This window comes from Saccopteryx bilineata, chromosome 3 (assembly GCF_036850765.1).
Source record: "Saccopteryx bilineata isolate mSacBil1 chromosome 3, mSacBil1_pri_phased_curated, whole genome shotgun sequence".
NCBI classification, from domain to species: Eukaryota; Metazoa; Chordata; class Mammalia; order Chiroptera; family Emballonuridae; genus Saccopteryx; species Saccopteryx bilineata.
Window position 1 is genome coordinate 253105325 of NC_089492.1, and position 24835 is coordinate 253130159.

General features: G+C 35.7%; 1 protein-coding gene across 6 annotated transcripts in view; it reads left to right on the forward strand.

The window, feature by feature from the left end:
- Positions 1 to 24835, forward strand: part of SPATA6 (spermatogenesis associated 6) — a 107479-nt gene that overhangs the window by 15811 nt on the left and 66833 nt on the right. For all 6 annotated transcript variants that reach the window (XM_066269243.1, XM_066269247.1, XM_066269244.1 and 3 more), the window contains exons 4-7: positions 12486 to 12527; positions 13550 to 13674; positions 18864 to 18944; positions 23477 to 23770. In XM_066269243.1, the coding sequence (XP_066125340.1) occupies positions 12486 to 12527; positions 13550 to 13674; positions 18864 to 18944; positions 23477 to 23770 (542 nt within the window). The remainder of the gene's footprint in view (positions 1 to 12485; positions 12528 to 13549; positions 13675 to 18863; positions 18945 to 23476; positions 23771 to 24835) is intronic.

A 24835-nucleotide genomic window follows, 5' to 3' on the forward strand; every position in this document is an offset into this window, starting at 1 on the left:
AATATTTCCTGAACATTTTACATAGTATCTGGGAAATTGTGTGTCTTAGAAAGTAGAAAGACTATTATTTCATCATTCTGAAATTCTTGTTATAAAACTACATATCTATCAACAATTGAATCTAAAAAACAAAATGAACAAGCAGAACAGAAACAGACTCACAGATACAGAGCACATTTTAACTGTTGCCCGGTGGAAAGGGGTGTCTGGAGCTGGGAGAAAAGGTGAAGGGATAAGCAGTACAAACTGGTAGTTACAGAATAGTCATGGGAATGCCAAGTACAGCACAGGGGACATAGTCAATAGTGTAATAACTAGGTATGGTGCCAGGCGGGCACTAGATTTATTGGGATGATCACTTAGTAAGTTATTTAATGTCTAATCACTGGAAATACACCGGAAACTAATATAATATTGTATATCGACAGTAATTGAAAAATAAAAAAAACATATATAAAGTAAATCCAATTCCATTTGATTTGAAATTTTGTGGCTCTAAAAAGAATACTTAGTTATCATTATTTAGAATTTTTAATGCTTTAATTTTCCTGATTCAGTTTTTCTTCAGGTCTCCTCTCCCATCACTGACATTCTACTTTTTGGTATCTTTCTGAAATTTATCTTTCTCTACCCTAGCTTTAAATATGAGTATTCTGGCCTCACTTCTTTGACCTCTTTTTTGTTAGTTTCTACTCTTTCCTTATATACTCTCCAAAGACTTGGCTTTATATTACCTATCTTCTGATGGCTTCTGCATCATTCTTTATCCCTGACCTCTTTTGTGAGCTTCGGGCACCTTTTTCTTCTATATTTTTTTCTTGGTTTTGCAATCTTTCATTGTACCTTAACCTTATTAATATGAAAAATTAAAAACACTGTAAAAGTAAAGAGGAGAGAATGTTGAAGTCCCATATACCTATTACCCAGCTTAAACAATGTTTATTATATTGCCAATATTATTACATGTTCACTTTGCCTCTTAAAAAATTGTTGGACCCTAGCCAGTTGGCTCAGTGGTAGACTGTCGGCCCAGCGTGTGGAAGTCCCGGGTTCAATTTCTGGCCAGGGCATACAGGAGAAGTGTCCACCTGCTTCTCCACCCTTCTCCCTCTTTTTCTTCTCTATCTTTCTCGTCTCCTCCTGCAGTCAAGGCTCCATTGGAGCAAAATTGGCCCGGGCACTGAGGATGGCTCCATGGCCTCCGCCTCAGTGCTAAAATGGCTCCAGTTGCAATGGAGCAACACCCCAGATGGGCAGAGCACTGCCCCCTAGTGGGTAGGTTGGGTGGCTCCCAGTCGGGCACATGTGGGAGTCTGTCTCTCTGCCTCCCTTCTTCTCACTTCAGAAAAATACAAAAAAAAATTTGTTGGAATAGTTAATTTTATACATACATTATTTCATTATAAATACCCTGGCATGACCTCACTGATAAATACTTAAATATATTTATACACACATATATTTACAAATATATAACCACCATGCTAGTTTCACACCTGAAAAAATTAATATAAGTCCTAATAACAACAAATTCTTAGCCATTATGTAGATTTCCCCAGTTGTCACCAAAATGGCTTTTTACGATTGGTTAGCTAAAATCAGGATCTAGTCAAGGTGTGGTTCACACATTGTGTATGCTTGTTTAGCACCTATGTTTCTTCTGTAATAGTTTTTTTAATACTGTTAATTTATTAGAGGAACCTGGTCCTTTAGAATGACCTACAATTTGGATTTGGCTAATTGCTTCCTTAAATTGCTAGTTAGCTTGTTTATTACTTGTATTATGTAACTTGAAATGAGATCTGGAGGGTAGATTAGATTCAGGCTTATTTTATTTTTTGGCAAGAATCCTTCATAGTTGGTGATTTGTACTAACGGTGGCATCATATCAAGTGGCATATAGTGTCTGATTGTCTTAGGTTTACTGATGTTAAGCTTCATCATTTGGCTCTAGGCAGCGGCAGCTGGATTCCGCCATTTAAAGTTCCTCATCATCCTTTCACCTAATAGCTTTAACATTTGTTGAGATCCATCTTTTCATTACAAGTTACAAAGTGTGATGTTTTAAAATAACATTGTCATTCTTTCTGTATTTATTAGCTGGAATTTTTCTATAAAATTTTTTTCTTTATCAGCAATTTGGTTACCATGAAATACAGTTCTTATAGGAAAGGCAGGACTGTTCTTTTCTCCTTTCCTTACTGTAACAGTTTTTGTGAGGTATAGTTTGCATCTCACAAAATTTACCATTGACACTTCAGGTAAATGGCTTCTAGAAAATTTAAACAGTTGCAAACCATGATTGCAATCTAATTTAGAACATTTCCATCACTGCAGATGTTCCCTGATGTGTTTTGCAGTCATTCCCTGTGCCCACTCCCAGGTCCCAGGAACCATGGATTTTTTCCTGTCTCTCTGTATTTGCCTTTTCTAGAAATTTCACATAAATAGGTTAATATAAAGTAGAGGTTTTTTTGTGTGTCTTCTTTCACTTAGAATAATCTTTCTGAGGTTTATCCATGTTGTTTTATGTATTAGTAGTTCATTCATTCCTTTTTAATGATGAATAATATTATTATTTTATTGTATGGGACTTTTTTTCTCTACCAAAATCTCCAAAACACTGCTGAGAGAAACTAAAGGTAATCTACAAAAATGCTAGGGCACCCAGTGTTCATAGTTCAGAGATTTTGAAGGCAGTTCTCCCAAAACTTACCTTTAGATTTAACATTATTTCTATGTTATGGAAATTTGGATGGACATTAGATTGCTTCTAGTTTTTGGCTATCATGAACAATGTTGCTATAAATTTATGGCTATATGCTTGGTTGAATGCTAACTGTGTGTTTTACTTTTTAAGAAACTGTCAACAGGTTTTCCAAAGTCATTGTACCATTTTTATTCCCACCAGCAATGTATAAAGGTTTCAGTTTTCCACATCATTTCCTAGACTCTCAGTCTTTTAGAATATAGCTATTTTGGTGGGTGTATAGAGCTATCTTGTATTTCAATAATGATTGAATGATGTTGAGCATCTTTCCATGTGGTAGTTAGGTAAACCACATCTTTTCTTGTAAAATGCTTATTCAAATCTTTTGCCAATTTTTGAATTGGGTGACATATCCCACTGAGTTAGAAGGTTTTCTTCTTTTTATAAAATAATTCTAAATATTAGTCTTGTATCAGATATATGATTTATAAATATTTTCTCCCAGTCTGTGGCTTATCTTTTTATTCTCTTAGTGGTGTCTTTTAAGGAAGAAGTTTTGAAGGCCAACCATTACTTTTTTTTTCTTTTGAGGATCATGTGTTTGGTGTCATATCTATGAAATAAGTTTTTGTTTAAGCCAACGTCACTAATTTTTCTCCATCTTTCATCTAGAGCTCTTATAGTTTTATTCCTTACATTAAGATCCATTTTGAGTTAATTTTTGTGTATCATGAATGTTAATGGTCTAGGTCCGTCCTTCCTCCCTCCTTCCCTTCCTCCTTCTCTTCTTTCCTCCCTCCCTCATTTCCTCCCTCACTTCTTTTCTCCCTTTCTCCTATCTTCCCTCCCTCTTTCCTCCCTTCCTCCCTCCCTCCTTGCGCCCCTCCCTCCCTCCCTCCCCCTTTCTTTTGTTGGATGGCTATACTGTTGTCCCTACATCATTTGCCAAAGAAACAACCCGTTTCTCTATTTAATTGCCTTTGCACCTTTACTGAAAACCAGTGGACTCTAAATGTGAGGGGTTACTTCGGGACACCATCGTCTGTTCCATTCATCTTATGGCTCTCTTAGAGTCAGCCTGTCAATTTCTGCTTAAGTGCTTGATGCAAATTTGACAGAAAGAGTATTGAATTGGAATAATGTTGGTAGAAATAATGTTAAATCTAGAGATAAATTTTGGGAGAGCTGCCTTCATAAACTATCATATCTCTTATCTATGATCATAGTGTCCACTTTTTTTAGCCAATTGTTAATTTCTCTGAGCAATATTTTGTAGTTTTCAGTATACAGGTTATGCATTTCCTTTGTTAAATTTATTTGTATTTTATTTTTTCATACTATTGTGAATAGAATTGCATTTAAAATTTTATTTTGAATTCTTATTTGCTAGCCTATAGAAATAAAATTGATTTTATGTGTTTATATTGAACTTTGAGCCTGCTAAACTTATTTTTTGTTCAGGTAGGGTTTTTGTTGTTGATATATATATATTTTTTTACAGGGACAGAGAGAGAATCAGAGAGAGGGATAGATAGGGACAGACAGGAACAAAGAGAGATGAGAAGCATCAATTATCAGTTTTTCGTTGCGACACCTTAGTTGTTCATTGATTTCTCATATGTGCCTTGACCACGGGCCTTCAGCAGACCGAGTAACCCCTTGCTCGAGCCAGCAACCTTGGGTCCAAGCTGGTAGCTTTTGCTCAAACCAGATGAGCCCGCACTCAAGCTGGCGACCTCGGGGTCTCGAATCTGGGTCCTCTGCATCCCAGTCCACCGCTCAATCCACTGCGCCACCGCCTGGTCAGGCTCTATATTTCTTTATAATCTTGGTTTCTAATTTAATTCTGTTGTGGTTAGAGAGTCTATGTTGTAGGATTTCAATCCTTTTAAATTTATTGAGACTCATTTATGGCCTATCCTAAGGTCTATGCATGAAAATATTCCAAATGCATTTGAAAAGGATGAGTATTTTGTTCTTTTCAGTTGAACTATTCTCTGTCAATCTATTTCTATCACTTGGTCGAGTTATTTAGTAATGTTCAAGCCTTATATTTTTTGCTGATTTTATTTCTTGGGGGTTAGGGAAGGTCTGGTTGTTTTATCAATTCCTGTACTGAGAGAAGGGATTCAAATATTCAGCTATAATTATTGAATTTTCTGTTTCTCCTTTCATTTATATCAGTTTTTGCTTTATAAAATGTGCTGGTTATTGATTGATTACCCCACAATTCCAATTCGGTCTTCCTGCCTGATCTGTGGAAACTTATCTGAGCCCTTTAACTATTTCTTTCCCGCTGGTGTAGTGGACCCCGGAGTGACTGTAGAGGGAGAGTTTGCTTCCAGATGTGGCTGCGCCTCCTTGGCAGGCTCGCATTGTGCCTGTTTGTTTTCCAGGACCAGACGTCCCTAGCTCTTGCAGCCTCTCTGGTACCCAGATATTGCCATACACAGTGAACAGCGGCTTTCCGTAACTGTCCCCACGAGTGGTTTTGTTGTGAAGTGCCCCTGATGAGGCACCTCCTTGGCACCCAAGGGGGATGACTGTGGCAAGTTCCAGAAGGCAGATTTCCAGTAAGTTCTACTGGCCTGGCTCTAGAGCAGCTTTTCTCTCTCTCAGTGAGCCAAGGCTGTGCTCTCTCTACAAGTTCTGGATCTCAGCACTGAGGAGGAGAGCTTGGGGCAAGCTCTTCCTTGGGTGCTCGGGCTGAGCCCTAGGACTAAGCTGCTCCTTCTTTCTGCTATTTCTATGCTTAAGTTCTCTTTACATCTTCCTAGACTATCCCTCACTACTTTAACCTCCCTTGTAGTTAATAGTTCTTTATATTAACTTTCCCTATATTGTGTCTCTCTCCTAATTGGACTCAGACTGATATATTTATTCTCTGTCTCTGTTTTAATTGCTTATACATTTATAATTGCTATATCTTCCTCAATCTTAACCTTGTTTATGGTAGTCAAAATTCATGATAATGAAATTACAGCGGTTACAGGCCTCACATCTTTTTATCATACTTTACAAATAAAGGTCTGTGTTCCGTAACTTTCATCAGGTCTTTAGATTTGTTCTAACCACAGTAGGATGGGGTTGTAGCATGCTGTTGGCTGAGCTTGCACACGTGTGCCTTTGTTTCAGTTGGTACATCTCTTACCTTTGTTAGAACCACGTAGGTCTCTAGTGGAAGGGGACAAAAGAGGATGAATGTGTGGAGAAGCTTGTTGTTGTCCCTACAGTAAGGCTTCATTGGTACCAGCCTTCAAACATAGAGTGAAGGTAGAAGCAGCCCCTTTAAATAAAGTATAAAACTGAGCCCAGAGAAAGAGGTAGGCTTTATGTCATGAAAGTAAAGGGCCTGAGCTGCGGTGGCACAGTGGATAAAGTGTCAACCTGGAACGCTGAGGTCGCTGGTTCAGAACCCTGGGCTTGCCTGGTCAAGGCACATAGGGGAGTTGATGCTTCCTGTTCTTCCCCCCCCTTCTCTCTCTCTCTCTCTTCCCTGTCTAAAATGAATAAAGAAAGTATTTTTTTTAAAAAAAGAAAGTCCCTTTTTAAAGAATAAAGGAAAGGAAGAAAGGAAAGGGAAATATTTCAAGTAAGGAAACACTGAATCAATGTGGATGTTTCCAGAATTTTCACTTACCTATTCTCTACAGGAATTGTGAGTCATGTATGTCATTTCCCATTGTGTAACATATAAAACTAATGTATGCTTGTCTGTCTGCCTGTCTAAAATCTAAAATTCATTAAGTAAGAACATGTTATCCGAAAGCAAATTAAGCATGGTCCAATTGCTCAAGAAGATTCTAGGATTTCCTTTATTAGACAGTCTGATAAGTAGTCATTGAGTAACCTCAGATAAAGTGCTTACAACGCCCTTGGCTCACCGTAAACACTTAAAAATGTACCATTGTTACTGTTGGCAGTGTGTTATCACCATTGTTACTATCGGAGAACACCTCTAAGGAAACTCCAGAGGCCCAGAATCACCCGAGATGCTAGGGAAGTATATATTTATGATATAGAATGATATTAAGTGCCAATGAAATTAAAGGCATAATAGCTGTATTTTACACTCACAAAGAAGGTATTTTCTTTTAGGAGATGGTTTTAATCCTGGAATTTACTAAAATAAAATTAGTTATAACTAAAACTATAACCTGGGAAGCATTTTTAAGCAAGAAAGAATAAAAATGTTCTACTTCTTTGCTAAAACTGGATAATCATCCTTTCTCACTGAAGGTTTAGATTCTCTTCTACACACACACACACACACACACATACACTGAGAGAGAGAGAGAGAGAGAGTAAATTGCTACAAATACACTGCCTGAAAAGCTGTTGATACAGATAAATGTAATGCTTGCTTCCTCGCTTCTTTCCAGTCACTGCTCAAATTTATCATTGTAATAAGAAGCCTTTTCTCACCAGTTTATCTAGAATAGCATCACCTTTTGGTCAATATCTCTCTATCTCATTATCTTTAGAGTTACTATATTTTCTACACCAGGATACTTGGAGAGTAAAAGAGTATGCTTTAAATATTTCCACCAAGACAACAGGCATAAAAGAGTACTACTGCTCAGGGAAAATATGTAGTAATGAATGGTCCTCTGGTTTTTCTTTCTAGTACTATGTTATTTATTTTTTATTTTTTTAGCGTGACAGTTTTATAAGAGCAGAGACTTTTCCTGTTTTGTTTGCTGTATTTCTAGTGCGTATGTCAATACATGGTACATGCTAGATATTTGATAACCAGGGAGTTAAATAAAAAATCATAATAACTGCCTCCCATTATTATTTTTATGACCGTTGGAACAATCTTTCTGAAAGATGCCTCTTTGTGGTGTTACAATCCTTTGATTAGGAAATATATTTTGTATTTGAAAACTTATAAGATAATAGCTGCTCTGACTACATTCCCTTCATCATTTGGATAGAGAAGATATGATCTTTATATTGCAGTAGATTACTAGGTATCCCTACTGCTTTTTCTTGCTGTAGAGAAAAATGGCAGTTTCATTAGAGCCCCTGCTTTTCTGCTTCTGGGAATTAGTGCTTACCTGGTGTTTGGGGTACTTAAAATGCTTTCGGGTGGAGATTTGAAGGCCAAGAATAAGTCCTTAAAGTCTATGCAAGTGAGTATCCTTGCTTGGATCCTCAGGAGGGCTCTTAGGACTCAGGATGCATATTTTAAATTCACAGTGGCAAATACATTCTAACCAATTCATATTCACCTTTATAGTTAGGGCAGGTAAATCAGTGTTGAGAAAACCTTACAGCACTGTTCTCGCTGATTCAGAAGGCTAACAGCATTATGGAACTTTCTCAAGCTATTTCCTGTAGCTTCTGATTTGCTGCTGTGTGACTAGGCTTTCTGGAGTATTGTAGCAGTTACTTTGTAACTCACACTAACAGTACAGGAAAGTAAAATTTGTACAGAGGAAGGATGGGACTTGTGATTACTTAGTGATAAGATGAAGGACAACTAGAAAATAAGGTCAGTTACACTACATGTTCCAAGCTGTCATTTACTTTGACTTCGGTTTCGTTTCCAGCAGCGTTAGTGTTCTATAAAGCTTTTCCTTCAACAGTTAGTCTCTCTTCTTCAAGTCGTTTTGCCAAAGTATAATTTTTAAATATAAAGTAATAGAAAGTTGTTTATAGAAACCAGGAAATAGTTTTTCTAAGAAGTTAGTGTGTTCTTATGAGAAAATTTAAGCCAAACGAACTCAAGCAATTAATTACTCTACAGGCCTTTTCTTAACAGTCCAGGTGTTTCAGTAACAACGTGACCTACAACATTTCATTACATCACTTGTGTGGCAGTTACTCATTGTGTCCAGGGTAGATTCAGAACAAATAGAGTATTTTGACACAAACTTTACATTTGTTTTCTATTTAAACCCTTGGTTTAAAAAGTTTTTTTAATTAAAAATCATTCCCCGGCCCTGGCCGGTTGGCTCAGTGGTAGAGCATCGGCCTGGCATGCAGGAGTCCTGGGTTCGATTTTCGGCCAGGGCACACAGGAGAAGCGCCCATCTGCTTCTCCACCCCTCCCCTTCTCCTTCCTTTCTGTCTCTCTCTTCTCCTCCCGCAGCCAAGGCTCCATTGGAGCAAAGTTGGCCTGGGCGCTGGGGATGGCTCTGTGGCCTCTGCCTCAGGCACTGGGATGGCTCTGGATGCAACAAAGCGATGCCCCAGATGGGCGGAGCATCACCTCCAGGTGGGCATGCCGGGTAGATCCCGGTCTGGCACATGCAGATCTCTGACTGCCTCCCCATTTCCAACTTCAGAAAAATACCAAAAAAAAAAAGTCATTCCCATTGATTAGAAAGAGAGAAGAGAGAGGGACACATACTCTCACACAAATGAATACAAGTAGAGCTGGAGAAATCTGAATAAAATCAGTGGATTATCAGTATCCCAATGGATGGCAATATATAGGGGTGGGCAAAAGTAAGTTTGGTTTAAGTATTTACTTTCATTGGTTGTTGGTTAAATTACCAGCCATCATATTCTAAAAGAGAAATCATAAGTAAGGATACTAAATAATTACAAAAATAATAAGACAAGTAATGAAAATTAATAATACAATAATTAATACATAAATAATAATACAAGAATAAACTGAGTGTCATGTACTCACAGCTGTAAACCCACTTTTTGCCAATGCCCGTATTTTATTATAGTGTTGCAAGATGTTACCACTGAGGGGATTTGGTAAAGGGTACATAGGATTTCTCTGTATTCCTTCTTACAATTGCATGCTAATACTTATCTTAGAATAAAATGTTTAAAATTTTTGTTTGGTATTTTCCCGAAGTTAAAAATGGGGCGGCAGTCAGACAGACTCCACATGTGCCTGACCGCGATCCACCCGCATGCCCACCAGGAGGTGATGCTCTGCCCATCTGGGTTGTTGCTCCATTGCAACCAGAGCCATTCTAGGGCCTGAGCTATTCTAGGCCATGGAGCCATCCTCAGCGCTAGGACCAACTTTGTTTCAGTGGAGCCTTGGTTGTGGCAGGGGAAGAGAGAGACAGGGAGAAAGGAGAGGGGGAGGAGTGGAGAAGCAGATTGGTGTTTCTCCTGTGTGTCCTGGCCAGGAATCAAACCTGGGACTTCGTCATGTCAGGCTGATGCTCTACCACTGAGCCAACCATCCAACGCTAAAATGTTTAAATTTTAAAAACTTATTTACTGATATGTTTTAGTCTAAATATGCCATACTACTATTTACTCTTTATTTATCCTGATTGTTAAATAGTAGTGCTTTTTCTCTTTTCTTCTTTTGAATTTTTGCTATTTTATTTCTACTCCTTTGTTAGATTGAAAGTACATGTTATTTCACTATTTTTGTTTTTTTACTGGTTACTATAGAGATTACATGCATGATTGACTTATCAAAGTTTAATATTTTTTATTTTAACTTTTACTAAAAAACCTTAAATCTAGTACTTAACTTCATTTATGTCTCGTGTAGGTTATATGTTCTTTTTGTCGTATGTTTTAATTTAGTATGCAATTAAACTATACAAAATAGTATATATTTCTATTATTTAATAGGCATTATTCAATTCACTTTACAACAATATTTTATCTTTTTGGTTGTTCTTAATTTCCTTTCATCTTTGAATTTCTTTCTTAGTTTATTCTTCTGAAGAATAATCTTTTATAATTACTTTTAATTAGTTTTTTGGCAATAGATTATCTTGTTTTTTATTTACTTGAAAATGTCTTTATTTCACCTTTATTTCTAAAGACTATTTTTTTTGCCAAATGTTGGGATTATTGTCTTCCAGCCTTTAGAAAATATTACTCCATTGTGATTTTGCTTTCTTAGTTTCTATTGTAAAATCATCTGTCAGTTTTTTAAATTGAATTTATTAGGATGACATTGGTTTGCAAAACCGTACAGGTTTCAAGTATACAGCTCAATAAAACATCATCTTCATCACTTCAAAGGTATTTTGTTATTTTCTACTGTTAATGTCTCATAGCTTTGTTTTCCTATAGTTTTACTTTGATGTACCCAACTCAGTGTGTGTGTGTGTTTGAAAATTCTGCTTGGTATTTGTATCTTGATATCTTTCTTCAGATAATTCTTGGACATTACTTTTTTACATATTGTTTTTGCACTTTTCTCCTTTTGCAAATGCAGTTGCACAGTGTTCGACCCTCTTATTCTATCCCTTTTTCCTCTTTTCTATGTTCTCTGTCCTTTTGGCTTTCTCCTTGCCTGCAATATACAAACATATATATGTATTTTTTTGTCCTCTAATTCTAAAAATCTCTCGGGTCGTTTGTAATTCATTGGTAAATTGATACATGGTGTTTAATTTTGGGTTATTTTAGTTTTAAGGTAAAATTTTTCCATTTGGTTGCTTATGATTGTTTCTGTTAAACCATTCTCAATTTTGCATTTTATTTTATTGAGCATATTTTAAATCTTAGTCTATAACTTTTTTTTCTGAATCATCTGTTTATTTGCTTTTATTTTCTGTTATTTCTCTTAGTTTTTTATCTCAATGATTATATATATTTTTTCTATTTACTTGGTTCGTTTTTATGGAATGTCAGGCTTCGAATGTAAAATTTTAGAAATAATTTGAAGCCTTAGATGAGGATATTTTTCTTCAGCCCAGACTTATTATTGTTTTAGCAGATTACTAGGAAGCACTAACAATTCTGGATCACCTTGATTTAGACAGAATTTTAGATGATTCAAATTTAGGCCTCAGTTCCTATTTGCTATCTGAGTATGTTTGGCCTGCTATAACAAATATCATAGACTGGAAGACTTTTTAAACAATAGAAATCTACTTCTCACAGTTCTGGAGGCTGAAAAGTCTCAGAGATCAAGGCATCAGTAGTTGCCATGTCTGATGAGGTTCCCTTTCTGCTCATTGATGACCATCTTCTCCCTGTGTTCTCACATGGTGGCAGGGGCAGGGAAACTCTCTAGGGTCTCTTTTATAAGGACACTAATTACATTCATGACGACCTTTCTCTAATTAGCTCTCAGTTTGAACTCCAAGTATCACATTGGGGGTTAGGATTTCAGTATATGAATTTTAGGGGCTCTAAGCATTCAATATATATTATTGGCTATTTTTTATTTACTTTTACTCTTGCAGTTTATCTTTTCAAGATCCAGTCCCATACTCTAGTTAGTTAATCTGGCCATTAGGCAAACTATGCACTTTGGATGATTATGATATGGCAATGTACCGGTAGGTTCATCCTTGGTAAAAAAATATACCATTTCTGTGAGTTATGTTGATAATGGGGAGGCTGTGCATGTGTAGGGGAAGGGAGTATATGGGAAATCTCTAACTCCTTCGCAATTTTATTGTAAACCTAAAACTACACTAAAAAATAAGATCTTAAAAAATTATAAAGAATATTCCAGAAAGGTTGAAGGCTTAATCTCTACTATAGATTAATAAAGCCATATCAAATACACACACACACACACACACACACACAGACACACAGGGTGGGGAAAAGTAGGCTTACAGTTGTGAGTACATGAAACACAGTAAAGCTATTATTATAATAATCATAACCTGCATGTCTTTTTCCATACGAACAACTGCAAATTGATGTTTGACTCACCCTGTACACACACACACACACACACACACACACAGTATACTAAGATATAAGACATAAACATAAGAAATTACTTTGACTTTTAGGTTCTTCTATGGTAAAGTAACTAACTTTTTTTTATTAATTTGTTTATATAAGAATTTTTTCTTTAAACTTTCAGATGATACAGCAGTGTTTGAGTTGATTCAGCTAGTTCCACCAGGTACTGTATTATATTTTGATGAGGTAATTGACATGTGAACCCATTTCAGTGAAATGTTTTTAAAATATATTATTTTTTCCTCTTTATCCCAAATTAAGAGCAACGTTGAGTTTCTGGTATCAGTCCACTATGTGTAAAATGTCAATAGACTCAAATAATATATGCAGAATGATTGACATAAGTAGTGTTTGAATACACTGTTCTAAAATTGAGTAAATAGTAATAATTTAAAGCAAAAAATAACCTGATATTATTCTAATATATTTTGTGTCATTCATAAAAATTAACTGTTAGGTTTTTTTGACTTGTCTAAAACTATATGCTTTGTTGGTAGTTATTTATCTTTATTTTTGTGTGTGGACTGTTAATTGGGAATGGAATAGAATACAACATTACCTATTTTGCAAACATTACAACTCTCTAATAGGTAGAGTTAAAATATGGATAGTTTTATTTCTATTATTGATATTTATTATAGAAGAAATCTGTCTTAATCTATACTGATTTATGTGAAAAATAGCTGTATTTTATTGAAAACTAGTAATCTGAAATTTTTGGATGTTAAATATATGCCTAATTCAGATAACCACAAATTCCAGAAAATGTCTATATTGTTTTTCAACATGGAACCTAATACCTTATAATGGCAGGTAGAAAAGAATGGAAGATAGAAAAATTTGTGGAGATTGTAATTAAATTTCAGATGTACAAATGTTATAGCAAGTTGAAACATTTGCAGAGACTTTTTAAAAGGAATTCATAGGTACTCACTGGATTTAAATGAATATTCCCCTTTCTACAAAAGGAGGAAGGGATAATTAGTAATTTGTACAACATTTCTGAATAAGGAAATATGTTAATTCATTTAATATAACTCTAATTTTTCTTTCAAAGGAAAAAATCCATGACCCTGAAGCAGGTATTCAGTAAGGCATCAGTCATAATATATATAGTACTTAATGATTTGGTTTCTAAATAGAATATTTTGTTATAATTTGAATCACAGGTTATCTTTCTTGTAGTGGGTGAAACACTGTCTACATATGATGAAAATACACGAGATTTCATGTTCCCGGGTCCAAACCAAATTTCTGGACACCATGATTCAAACCGTCAGGTTACCATGAGGAGGATTTCTGGACTTCGAGTAAGTGCTTACTATTTTTAGAACAAATTTGTGATGCGGGATCGTTGTTAAAAACCACCACAGGGCCCTCAATATCTGAAATGTAAGGAACTAATTCAAAGTTTAATTTGATTTCAATATTATGTTTTCCTGAAATTTTGGTGTTATTATCAATGAAATAAATCATTAAAACCCATGTATCTATCACCCAAAATTAACAAGTGCTCTTTTGCCTTATATTCTTCAGATTTCTCTCCTTTTTTTTTTTACCCTATCTCCCCCTCCTCTCCACTATCCCTATATAACTTCTTTCTTTTCTTTATTTTTTTTTTTTAAGAATGACCTATAGACATTTGGAAAGGTGCTCAATCCCATTAATGTTTGAGGAAACCCAAATTAAAACAATAATATGACTTCATTTTTATAGCCATAAAATATTAAAATGTATTAAAATATGACAATATCAAAAGTGTGAAAAAAGAAACTCTCTTAAGTTGCAAAACCATGCAAATTGAAACAACCACAGTTCAGAATTATGTAGTAAAAGCAAAGATTCTCATAGCCTGTGATGTTCTAGATATATATCTTAGAGACACAGTTTCACTGGTACACTTAGGGCCTTCTTAGGACTGTTCATTTGTCACATTGTTTATAATAGTGAAAAATGGAAATAATTGAAATATTCATTTGTAGAAGTTTGGATAGATTAATTATTATATGTTCACGTAATAGAAACATATTTATACACAAAAACACTGAAAAATGCATTATGACAGTAGACTCCTCCATCCTCCTCCTCTCTTCCTTCAGCTTTCATTAGATGGTTTCAAAATAGTTTCATCCCTGAAAATGTCTTCCACTTAGAAAAACTGAGTAAAACCTCTGCTGTGTCAAAGAAGAAGAAAAGCAAAAGTTAACTAGCTTGAAATAATTTGGTCACCTAGTAACTATATAATACTGGAGTAGTCTGAGTAAGGAAACTGGGTGATAAGTGAGCCAGTGCAGGGGATTAAGTAGTTTCTCCTGTGAGTTTAAGTTTATGATATGCTCTATCCCAGGAAGTGTCAGCTTCAGCTTGCTGAAAGGGTCAAAGTTGACTAATTAGCAAATCTATGAAAAAATACCTCCTTTGGGATATTGTCAATATCCATTAGCCACCTTTTATACTGTGAAAGTCTTCAAAGAGTTTTTCAGCATGTTGAGAAACTTGCAATGAAAAAAATATCTGATTTTAAATTCTAGTCTTTTCAAAGTAATTTGAAATGCTGTATTATACCAAATTGGCAATAAATACATAAGAGTATGGACCGTTAACAGTTATCCTTCTTTATTAATTTGAATTATTTTTACATGTATTTAGAAAGAATTGCATTGCTAAGGATATCTATATCTATACCTACAAATAGATATAGGTATACAACATCTATATATTTATATATAGATATAGACATATATAAATATATACCTATATCTCTGCATATATTTACATTGAGCAGCTTTGCTGGAGTGTTTTTGAAAGATTGAAGAGCCTTGAAGAAACTCAGATGAGTGTTTGCAGGACAGTGAGGCAAACAATATTGGAAACAGGAGCAAAAATAATCCTTGTTATGTAATGGCAGAAAGGTTGGCAGCACAGTCCCCCTGCAGCAGTGTGAGCTGTAGAAACATACCTGATGAAATGGATAATCGTTATAAAGAGATTTTGAGACAGAGTGATTTCTTCTTGCAGCTTACAGAAAAATATGAGAGGAGACAGATAAGCATAGGAAAGGCTATTAAACAAAAAGGAGTTGGAACTTAGTGTTTCTGAAGACTCCCAGCCTTTCCCAATGGCAAATATAAATCGAAATCCAGGCTACGGTAGTTATAAAATGTGTCTTCTGAGCAAAAATCATTCCTGGCACTTTCAGAAAATTGTGCTCTGATGGTGAAACCAAGAGTGTGGCTGTAAAAGTCTTTCTTAAATTCTCAGTAAGATCCAAGATGTTGCCCCAGAAAATAATTTAATCAATCATAGGTTTTCAAAAATACTTTAGAGCAGTGGTCCCCAACCTTTTTTGGGCCACGGACTGGTTTAATATCAGAAAATATTTTCACGGACCAGCCTTTAGGGTGGGGTGGATAAATGTATCACGTGACTGAGACAAGCGTCAAGAGTGAGTCCACGGATGTAACAGAGGGAATCTGGTCATTTTATAAAAATAAAATATCGTTCAGACTTAAATATAAATAAAACGGAAATAATGTAAGTTATTTATTCTTTCTCTGTGGACCAGTACCAAATGGCCCATGGACCGGTACTTGTCCACGGCCCGGGGGTTGGGGGCCACTGCTTTAGGGTATTATCCCTCAACAATCTCAGATGAAGCCCATGATAGAGATGAGTGTGGCTTTTGCTAAAGGTGTGGACTCTAATAAGATTCACATGAGATCCCCCCAAAAAAGTTTTTTAAGATCATTATATTGGTAGAAACATCACCAGCTTGGTATGAAAGAGAAGAGAGACCTTAAAAAAATAAAAAGGCCTTTTTGCTCCCCAAAATTATTTTTATAGGATCCAAGCTCAGAACATGTGCAGCTCCAAACATAGTGTACATCTCATTACAAAGGACTGATAATTCAAGTGATGGAAGTAAGAGCCCAGATTTGGAGCCAAGAACTATGGATAGTTTATTCTCTCTTTCTCTCTCTCTCTCTTTCTCTTAGGACCTGAGTTTAGTTTTATTTTACACATGAGAGGAATGCAAGTAGTTTGTGGTCAGATGGTAGACTGTGGTGGTTTTAAAACATGTCCACAAATTTTTGGTGTTCCTCTACATAAAACTCCTATCTCTATGGGTTGTGCTTCATGACTACGACTAGACTATAACAGAGGGGTGAGTGTTACACTTCTGAGACCACCTACCAAAGGACCATGGCTTCCTCTTGAATTACTGTCTGGCTTTGATCTTAGATTACTGTCTTTGGGAGAACTAAGAAATCAGGAGGACACTCAACTAACTAACTAACAAAGCCAAATCAGGACACTCAAGCAACCTATAGAGAGTTTTATTTGATAAGGATCTGAGTCCTTGCTGAAAGCCAGAAAAGAACTGAGGCCTTCAGCCGAAGCTGTGTGAATGAGCCTTTTCCAGAAGCAGACCCTCAGTCCCAGTAAAGCCTTCAGATGACTGCAGCCCAAATGACCTCGTGATTGCAATCTCATGAGAGATTTTTAAACCAGAACTGCTCAGTTCAGTACCTGCTAGATTCCTGCCTCATAGAAACTATATTAGATAATAAGGGTGTACTGACTTTTTAAACTGCTAAGTAATATGTTATCAGCAAAAGAAAACTAAGAGGCATAGTGGCCATCATTAATAATGGATTTGTTTGCAGAAAAACAATCGTGCAGTTAATTTTTAGGCAAGTCAGATTTGTTTCTATGTAACACATATGCTGTTTGAAACTTAGTAGGTCAGTGGCTAGGTTTGTAGATGTCTGACTTCCACAGTATTAGAGAGAAGCTGCACGGTGAACAATGCCTTTTAATATTTTGCTGAATGCATAACTTGCATGCTTCCAAATATTTTTCTCAGGTGGTTAGTGGCCGTTCCTTCGAATTTCACCATTTGTCATCACTTATCTCAAAACAGTGTTCAAGCTGATGATTGAAATGTTGTAAGACATAGAAGCCAGATTCATTCATAGATCTCAATGTAAGCTACATTGTGGGAAAAAAAGTTGGAGGAATTGGTAGAGACTTATCTCTCTTCTATTTTCAATATATCTAGGAGCTGTGATATATATATTTTTTTGTATTTTTCTGAAGTGAGAAGCAGGGAGGCAGGGAGACAGACTCCCACATGCGCCCGACTGGGATCCACCCAGCAAGCCCACTAGGGAGTGATGCTCTGCTCATATGGACTGTTGCTCTGTTGCAACTGGAGCCATTCTAGCACCTGAGGCGGAGGCCGTGGAGCCATCCTCAGCGCCCAGGCCAACTTTGCTCTAGTGGAACCTTGGCTGCTGAAGGAGAAGAGAGAGGGAGAGAGAGAAAGATAGAGAGAGAGAGAGAGAGGAAGGAAAGAGGGAAGAGTGGAGAAGCAGATGGGTGCTTCTCCTGGTGCCTTGGCCGGGAATCGAACCTGGGACTTCCACGTGCTGGGCTAAAGCTCTGCCACGGAGCCAACTGGCCAGGGCCTGTGATTTTTCTTTTAACCTGAGGAAACTATCCAAAATATTTCTTGATTGTGTATTTTGGTATGTCTTTTGTTGTGAAAATAAAAAGAGCTGAAATCCATTAAGTGTTTTCATTTGTCTATGACTTTACTATTGCATCGTAGTTTAAAATCTTGAAAGAATTTGACAGGGAAATACTTAAAAATGAAAAAAATACTTAGCATTTCATAAAAGTAGTATAATCAACTTGTATGCGTTTCATCAGCAATGACACTGTTTCGAGCTAACCTTTAGCCTTGTTACGTTGTCTATCTTTAGTAAGAAGTGCAAACCAACACAAGAAGCAGTTGAAACTTGTGTTTGTTACTTTAGGTTCTATTTCCATCTCTGATAGTTATCTTTTTTATAATTGAGATGTCCTGTTCAAATGCAGATCATAAATTTGGAGTGTTTTCCTGTGCAGAAAGCCTGTCTGTGTCCCCTGCCCTGTAGCACTGTGAAGTCATGCTCTTTCATGCCCATTCTGGAAGCATTACTCTCTCCTCTGTCAGAGATCTATATATTCCAGCCTCCAGAAGATGCTTTGAAGAAAGACCCACATAACAAAGCATGTTATCTCCCCAAACCTAGCCCCTCAGCAGTTTGTGATAAGAGTATTCATTTAAAAAGCGTAGTTGGGACCCATTTTCCTTTGCAGGTTCTGTCTGCTACAGTCACTATCAATGGGGTCATCCGTGAATCCTCTTTAAAGCGGCGAAAGACACATCTTAGCAGTTAGGAAATAGTCACAGGGATGTAAAGTACAGTATAAAAAATATAATCAATCAATATTGTACTAAGTATGTATGGTGCCAGGTGGGTACTAGACTTACGGGGGATTACCTCCTAAGTTATACCAATGTCTAACCATTAGGCTTTACTCCTGAAACTAATATAATATTGAAAGTCAACTGTAATTGAAAAATAACAAAAATGAAGAAAATGATAAAGTGATACACAACATTAAAAAATATTGAAATGTCTAATATTGCCCTTTTTCCCTCCCTCAGGGCATCGCTCCAAAGCTGGAATTTTCAACAACCTCAGTGATTACTGAATGTCTAATAAGTTCAAGGAAGTGCCGCCCTCAGGTTAAAGTCATTTAAAGTATTTAATGCTTTAATTTATATGTTAATATTCGTGAGCATTTGGCAAGTTATTATATTTTTTATTCTGGCTGCAGCTGTTTTTCTTTTTTGTCCGTTTTTAGTTTAGGTAAAACAATTGTAGGTTTTATCAGCTTAGTTACATCTTAATAAATGTGAGAGAGAAAAGTTTGGTTTATATGATAGATGGTGTTGTGACGTTATTTTGTTTTAAACCATATAGGCCTGTCTTTAATGCAAAGAAATAGGCTGTCAGAAATAGTTGGGATCAAGACATACTGGAAGAACTAGATAAACTTCTATAAATCTTAAAGAAGTTACAGGTTACTGAAGAAAGTTCAAAGGTACCTTTTTAGCAAATATGACCAGAGGTTCTCAGGCTGGGATGTTGGTATTTAGTGAGTTCTGGTTTCTTGAGAGTCTCTAATTCCTTAAGGGACTCTTGCTCAGTTTGGCCAACAAACCGGTGCTTATCAGATCAAGGGACGCTTGCACACTCCAGCCTCAGTCCCTTCTATATTTTTGAAAACTTCCTTGAGTAAACTGAGAGATCTGGGTCTAATATTCCATTCTGGTCTAACTTTTCACTGAGTCACCAGGATCATCTTGCTACCTTGTCTACAGGTTAACTACAGGTTGTCTATGTGACCTCTAGGCATCACTCATATGTGGTTGCATTATGACCAGGTAACAATGACCAGCCTGTGATGAAGAGCCAGTAATTCATAAAGCCCAGAGAGCCCAAACAGGGCAAGACTGGACCTACGATGGAAAGATTGGAGAGTTAATTTACTGCATTAACAGTTATAGAGTAAATTTGCTGAGGATGATAACTGTGACTTAAGCTAAGAAAGGTAAAATAGAGTTATAAAATTATTAAAGGGATCATATTTAATTTGGCAAGATATTTAATACATCAGAGTTTGGTTGTAGTTATTACCTTTTTTTTTTTTTAAGAGAGAGAGAAGAAGGTGGAGAGAGAGAGAGAAAGAAACATAGATTTGTAGTTCCATTTATTTGGGCATTCATTGGTTGTTTCTTATATGTGCCCTAACCAGGGATCGAACCTTAACCAACTGAGCTACCTGACCTGGGCTATTTATTTTTTGAAATGCAAGCTGAAACACAACTATTAGAGTTCTAACAACCTGTGCTTTCAAAATGCAGAGATATGTTTCTGAATTGTTTTTGAGATACACACTGTGTACACTTGTTAGAAATTATGAGTTGTTAGGAATGTCTTACCCGAACTTGGACAGTTTTTCTTGCCACATTAGGATATACCCTTCTACTGAGTGGATAGAGGGTAGAAAAATCTTTTTTTTTTTGTCTGGAGTACAGAAAAGTACATACATTCTAAGTGTACAGCTTGGTGGAAGAGTCCTTCTAAATGTAAAACTTTTCCCCATTAGTAGTTTCATTGGACTTATGAACTGACATTTTCCTCTGTAAACTTTTGGGAAGACTCTTTTTTAACATGCTGTTTCAGTATTTGCCATTTGTTTTTTATTGAACAGAGATGTAAGAGAACAGGCTTTGGTGTCAGGCAGGGTTTAAGAAAATATGCTTTAGAATTAGATCTGGGTTCAAGTTCCTCATTAACATTGCTTTAAAAATTAAATTAGAGAATACATGCTAGGTGCCTGGAACATAACATTTAATTAATGAGTTTGTGGCTGTTGCTAGATTATTTTAATTTAGGTAATTGTGAGAGATCAGAAGGCAGATAGAAAACATTGCCTGGTAGCTGTAACAGAGTGTATACATTTACATTAAAATTCTGAATGTTAGCCAGAATTTTCATCTTATTTGAGAATGTGATAAATCTTTTTAAACAGCGAATATTAGTTACAATTAAAAATTTACGGTAATGGCTGCCCTGGCTAGGTAGTTCAGTTGGTTAGAGTGTCATGCTGAGGTTGCTGGTTTGACCCGCGGTCAGGGGACATACAAGAGACAACCAGTTATGGCATGAATAAGTGAAATAAGTCCAACAAAAGTCTATGTTCTCTCTCTCTCTCTCTCTCTCTCTCTCTCTCTCTCTGTCTCTGTGAGATTTACAGTACTTTATTTCCTTTGGCACTTTTTCAAATTGAATGTTTTGTCAGCAATGGATTGAAAAAAAAATTAAGCGTATTATTGTAATTTTTCTGGAATAAAATGTTTTCTACTTATTCTTTTTACCTACTGCAAAGTAGAATTTATTATTAGTTAAATATCAATAGTAGCTTTATTAACGTGTTTGTTAATCTGCTGCATCAAGTAGCTTTTATTGCGTAAAAAGCCACACTGACTTGGTGGCTTAAAACAAAATGTTTCTCATAGTTCTGTGGATTGGCTGGTGATTCTTTTGGTTTGACTGGCTAGGCCAGGGCTGAATGATCTGGGATGGCTCCATTCATGTGTCTCGCAGTTGGCTCCAGGGTGGTAATTGGCTTGATTTCAGCTGGGCAATGGCCACAAGACTCTCATCATCTAGTAGGGTAATTTGGCTCATTTTGGCTCTATCACATAGTGGCAAGAAAGTTTTTGGGAGTAAAAGACAACAGCACTTTTCAAGTCTCTCCTTGTGTCCTGTGAGCTATTATTCCATTGGCCAAAGGAGCAAGTATGTCAACAGTATAAAATAGCACCTGCTTTGAGTTTTATTGGCATTAATAGGATGCATTAAGGATTGAGTTAGACAACATGTATCTGTAATAGATAAACCACAGTTTATAACTTCCTCTAGTAGTACCAGCATTCAAAAACATAAAGAAAACAGGGTTAATTACTTTAGGTTTGGTATAATCAGCGGTGGATAAGTAGTCACTTTCCAGCATTGCTGAAGTGAATGGTTATGGGTTTATCTGGGTCTGGAGGTAAGAGACTCTAAAAAGACACGAAGCTTCTGGGGGAAAGAGGTCTAAGGAATGAGGTGTTGCAAGGGCAAATAACAGGTTCAGTGAGAATAAAACAAGTAGGTAGAGGAAAAGATGTTTTGTTGAGCAAGGGACTTTCAGAGTAGGGAATGCAGTGGATCTGCGTAAGGATGAAATATAAGACAAAGTACAAGAAGACTGTTAAAGCTGAGGCATAGAAAGTCTCAGTCTATGGTTTTGGAAAGATTCATGGCTTGAACGTTTTATTAAACCTCAAAGATCCTTTCATATGCTAACATTTCAGCCTCTGTGAGTCAGTGTGAGGTCACAGATGTTGATGAAATTGGATAAGGTAGCAACATTCTGAATTGCCTGCTGAAGTCATTGCACAAGGTGGGAGGAGGTCCAGGAGCATGTCAAGAGCTATAAAAGAAAGAAGGGTGATGAAATAATCTGACGCTGCTGGTTTGTATGAAAGTCATGGATTTATTATTCCAATTAAGAAAATACATTTTATTTTGTACTTATCTGCCTTTTAAACATATTTGACTCTTCTCTCTTTTATTTCACATTTGTAATTTATCTTTTTAGAATAGATACCTTTAACAAATAGGGAAGGGGAATGAGAAAGTAGACGGGGGTACGATTGGTGGTATTTTAAGGGGGGTATTCAAAGATTATCAGTTGCAGTTGCCCATTTTCTCTAATATTGGAAAGCTCATACTTCTAGAATGAGTGAAGAGGTCTTATTTACTTGTAATACAACTTCTAAGGCATTTTTAAGGCAGAAACGAATAATATTTTTTCTACTAATACAAAATATTTTAAAATATTACATTTGTTTTTAAAAAATTTTAAAGATAAAATACTAGTTATTTTTTTAGAAGATAGACTACTAGTTATTAAAGTTTATAACATGTCTTTTAAACATTTTTACTTTTATAGCAATATGGAACCAGAATTAAGATGGTATGGTTATCTGTCATTAAATTGTCAAGTTACAGTTTGGAAGAGATCTTAAAACCCTAATCACCTTGTATAATCTAAGTAATACATTTCATGAAAATATGTATAAACCTGTTCTTCAGGTTTTCACATTGTACATATACATTTATAACCACAGCTGTGTGAATGAAACTTATTTTAATAGTTTTCTCAATAAAGATGTCATCATCAGACATTACTAAACAAAACCTCTTAAATTATATATCTGATTATTTGAACACTTAATTATAAATAATATTGTTAACATTAATTTTTCTAGTACACTGAAAAATAATTTTTCTGACTTTGTTTCTTAGATTTTTGAAATGATAAAATATTGGGCTTTCATTTTCATAAAGAACTTGTTAGACTTATATACTGAAGTATACTGAAGGAAGTTTGATTCAGTATACTTCATTAACTACAGTACTAGACAAAGTTATTGAGGAGACTGTGGATTTGACTTTTCCAAGGAACAGACAGAAAAGACTGATCCAGTTGACTTGGATAGATTTTATGTTCCATAAATTGCTTTTTAAAGTGTATATGTAAATCTGTCTGTTTATCTTCTATCTATCTATCTATCTATCTATCTATCTATCTATCTATCTATCTATCTGTCATCTAACTATCCATTTATTATCCAAGTTAATTTTTATTCTTTATGTTTAGGATAAATATATGTACCATACGGCTCCAGTTGAAAAATCACAGGGCAGACTGCAAAACCGACCATCAAGATCACAAAAGAAGAAATCCAAGTCACCTGAGAGAAATAAATATTGTGTAAATGCAAAAAACTACGAACAGCCTACAATTTCTTCAAAGTCACACTCTCCATCTCCCTACACAAAAAGACGCATGTGTGAGCTATCTGAAGACACCAGGCGGCGGCTGGCCCATTTAAATCTGGGGCCCTATGAATTCAAAAAAGAAACAGATAAACCTCCATTTGTGATTAGACATGTATGTGTTCTCTTAAACATTTCCATTTGAAACTGTTCTAATCTGTTCATTCACGAAGATATTCTAAAACTTCTTTCAGCTTCTAGCCTATGTTGATGATTCTTTTTCCTGAACTGTCTGTTAGCCTAGCAATCTAAAATTGAAAATTAACTTGGAATAAAAGAACATTCTTTTGTCAGTCTTCAAACCTGACAAAGATCAAGCTCCACTATGAATGCCATGTTAAATCCTCTAAGAACCCATTTCCTTTTTTCTTACAACATATAGTGTAATAACTCTACAAATTGAACTTAGATATAATTGATGTTAGTACTAAAATGGCAGAATAGGGTTTTAAAGGGACCACATTTTCTTTATGAAAAGGAAAACCCACTCTCCTCCCCTAGCCTTTTAAAAATTATAATGGAAAGTAAGTTTCCTTTGAAATTTTGTCCTGTGGGCAAACCTTATGTAATGAATGGATCTTTGAAGCAAATCTTTACTTGATGGGGATGAGAGGGCCTTGGAAAGTGAAGAGAGTTCATTTAAGGATTATAGCACAGTTCTAATCTTTCTATACAGAAACCTGCTTTTGATGTAGTTTAAGTTTAAATTGTTGTGATTACATTTGTCTTATTTCTATAAAATTAATTTGTAAGTTCTGGTAAGATTTTTTTGCGGCTGTTTGTATAAACAATATCCAGATAATGTTTACTTGCTTGCTTGATTGCAGTTTCAGAATGCTTTTAATTTTATATCTGCACTCAGATGTAGATTCAGTTGAAAAGAAAGGACATAGTAGATGCCTATGCGCAAAAATAACTAGGAATATTTTGGGGTTAGCCCCATAAAAATTGTTTAGGGAAATAACTGCTCTTAAAATATTTATTACACTATTGTTTTTCACATCAGTGTTCAAAATAGAATAATTCTAATATGGCTTGTATTAACCTTGACATTTTTATTAAAGTGCTTTTCTTCTCAACTTTCTAATGAATATAAAGAAATGTATATTTCTAAGTCTGTAGTTAGAAAATTGTTTACCTTATTGTATAAGAAATTGGACTTTTAAAATTTTATCTGTAA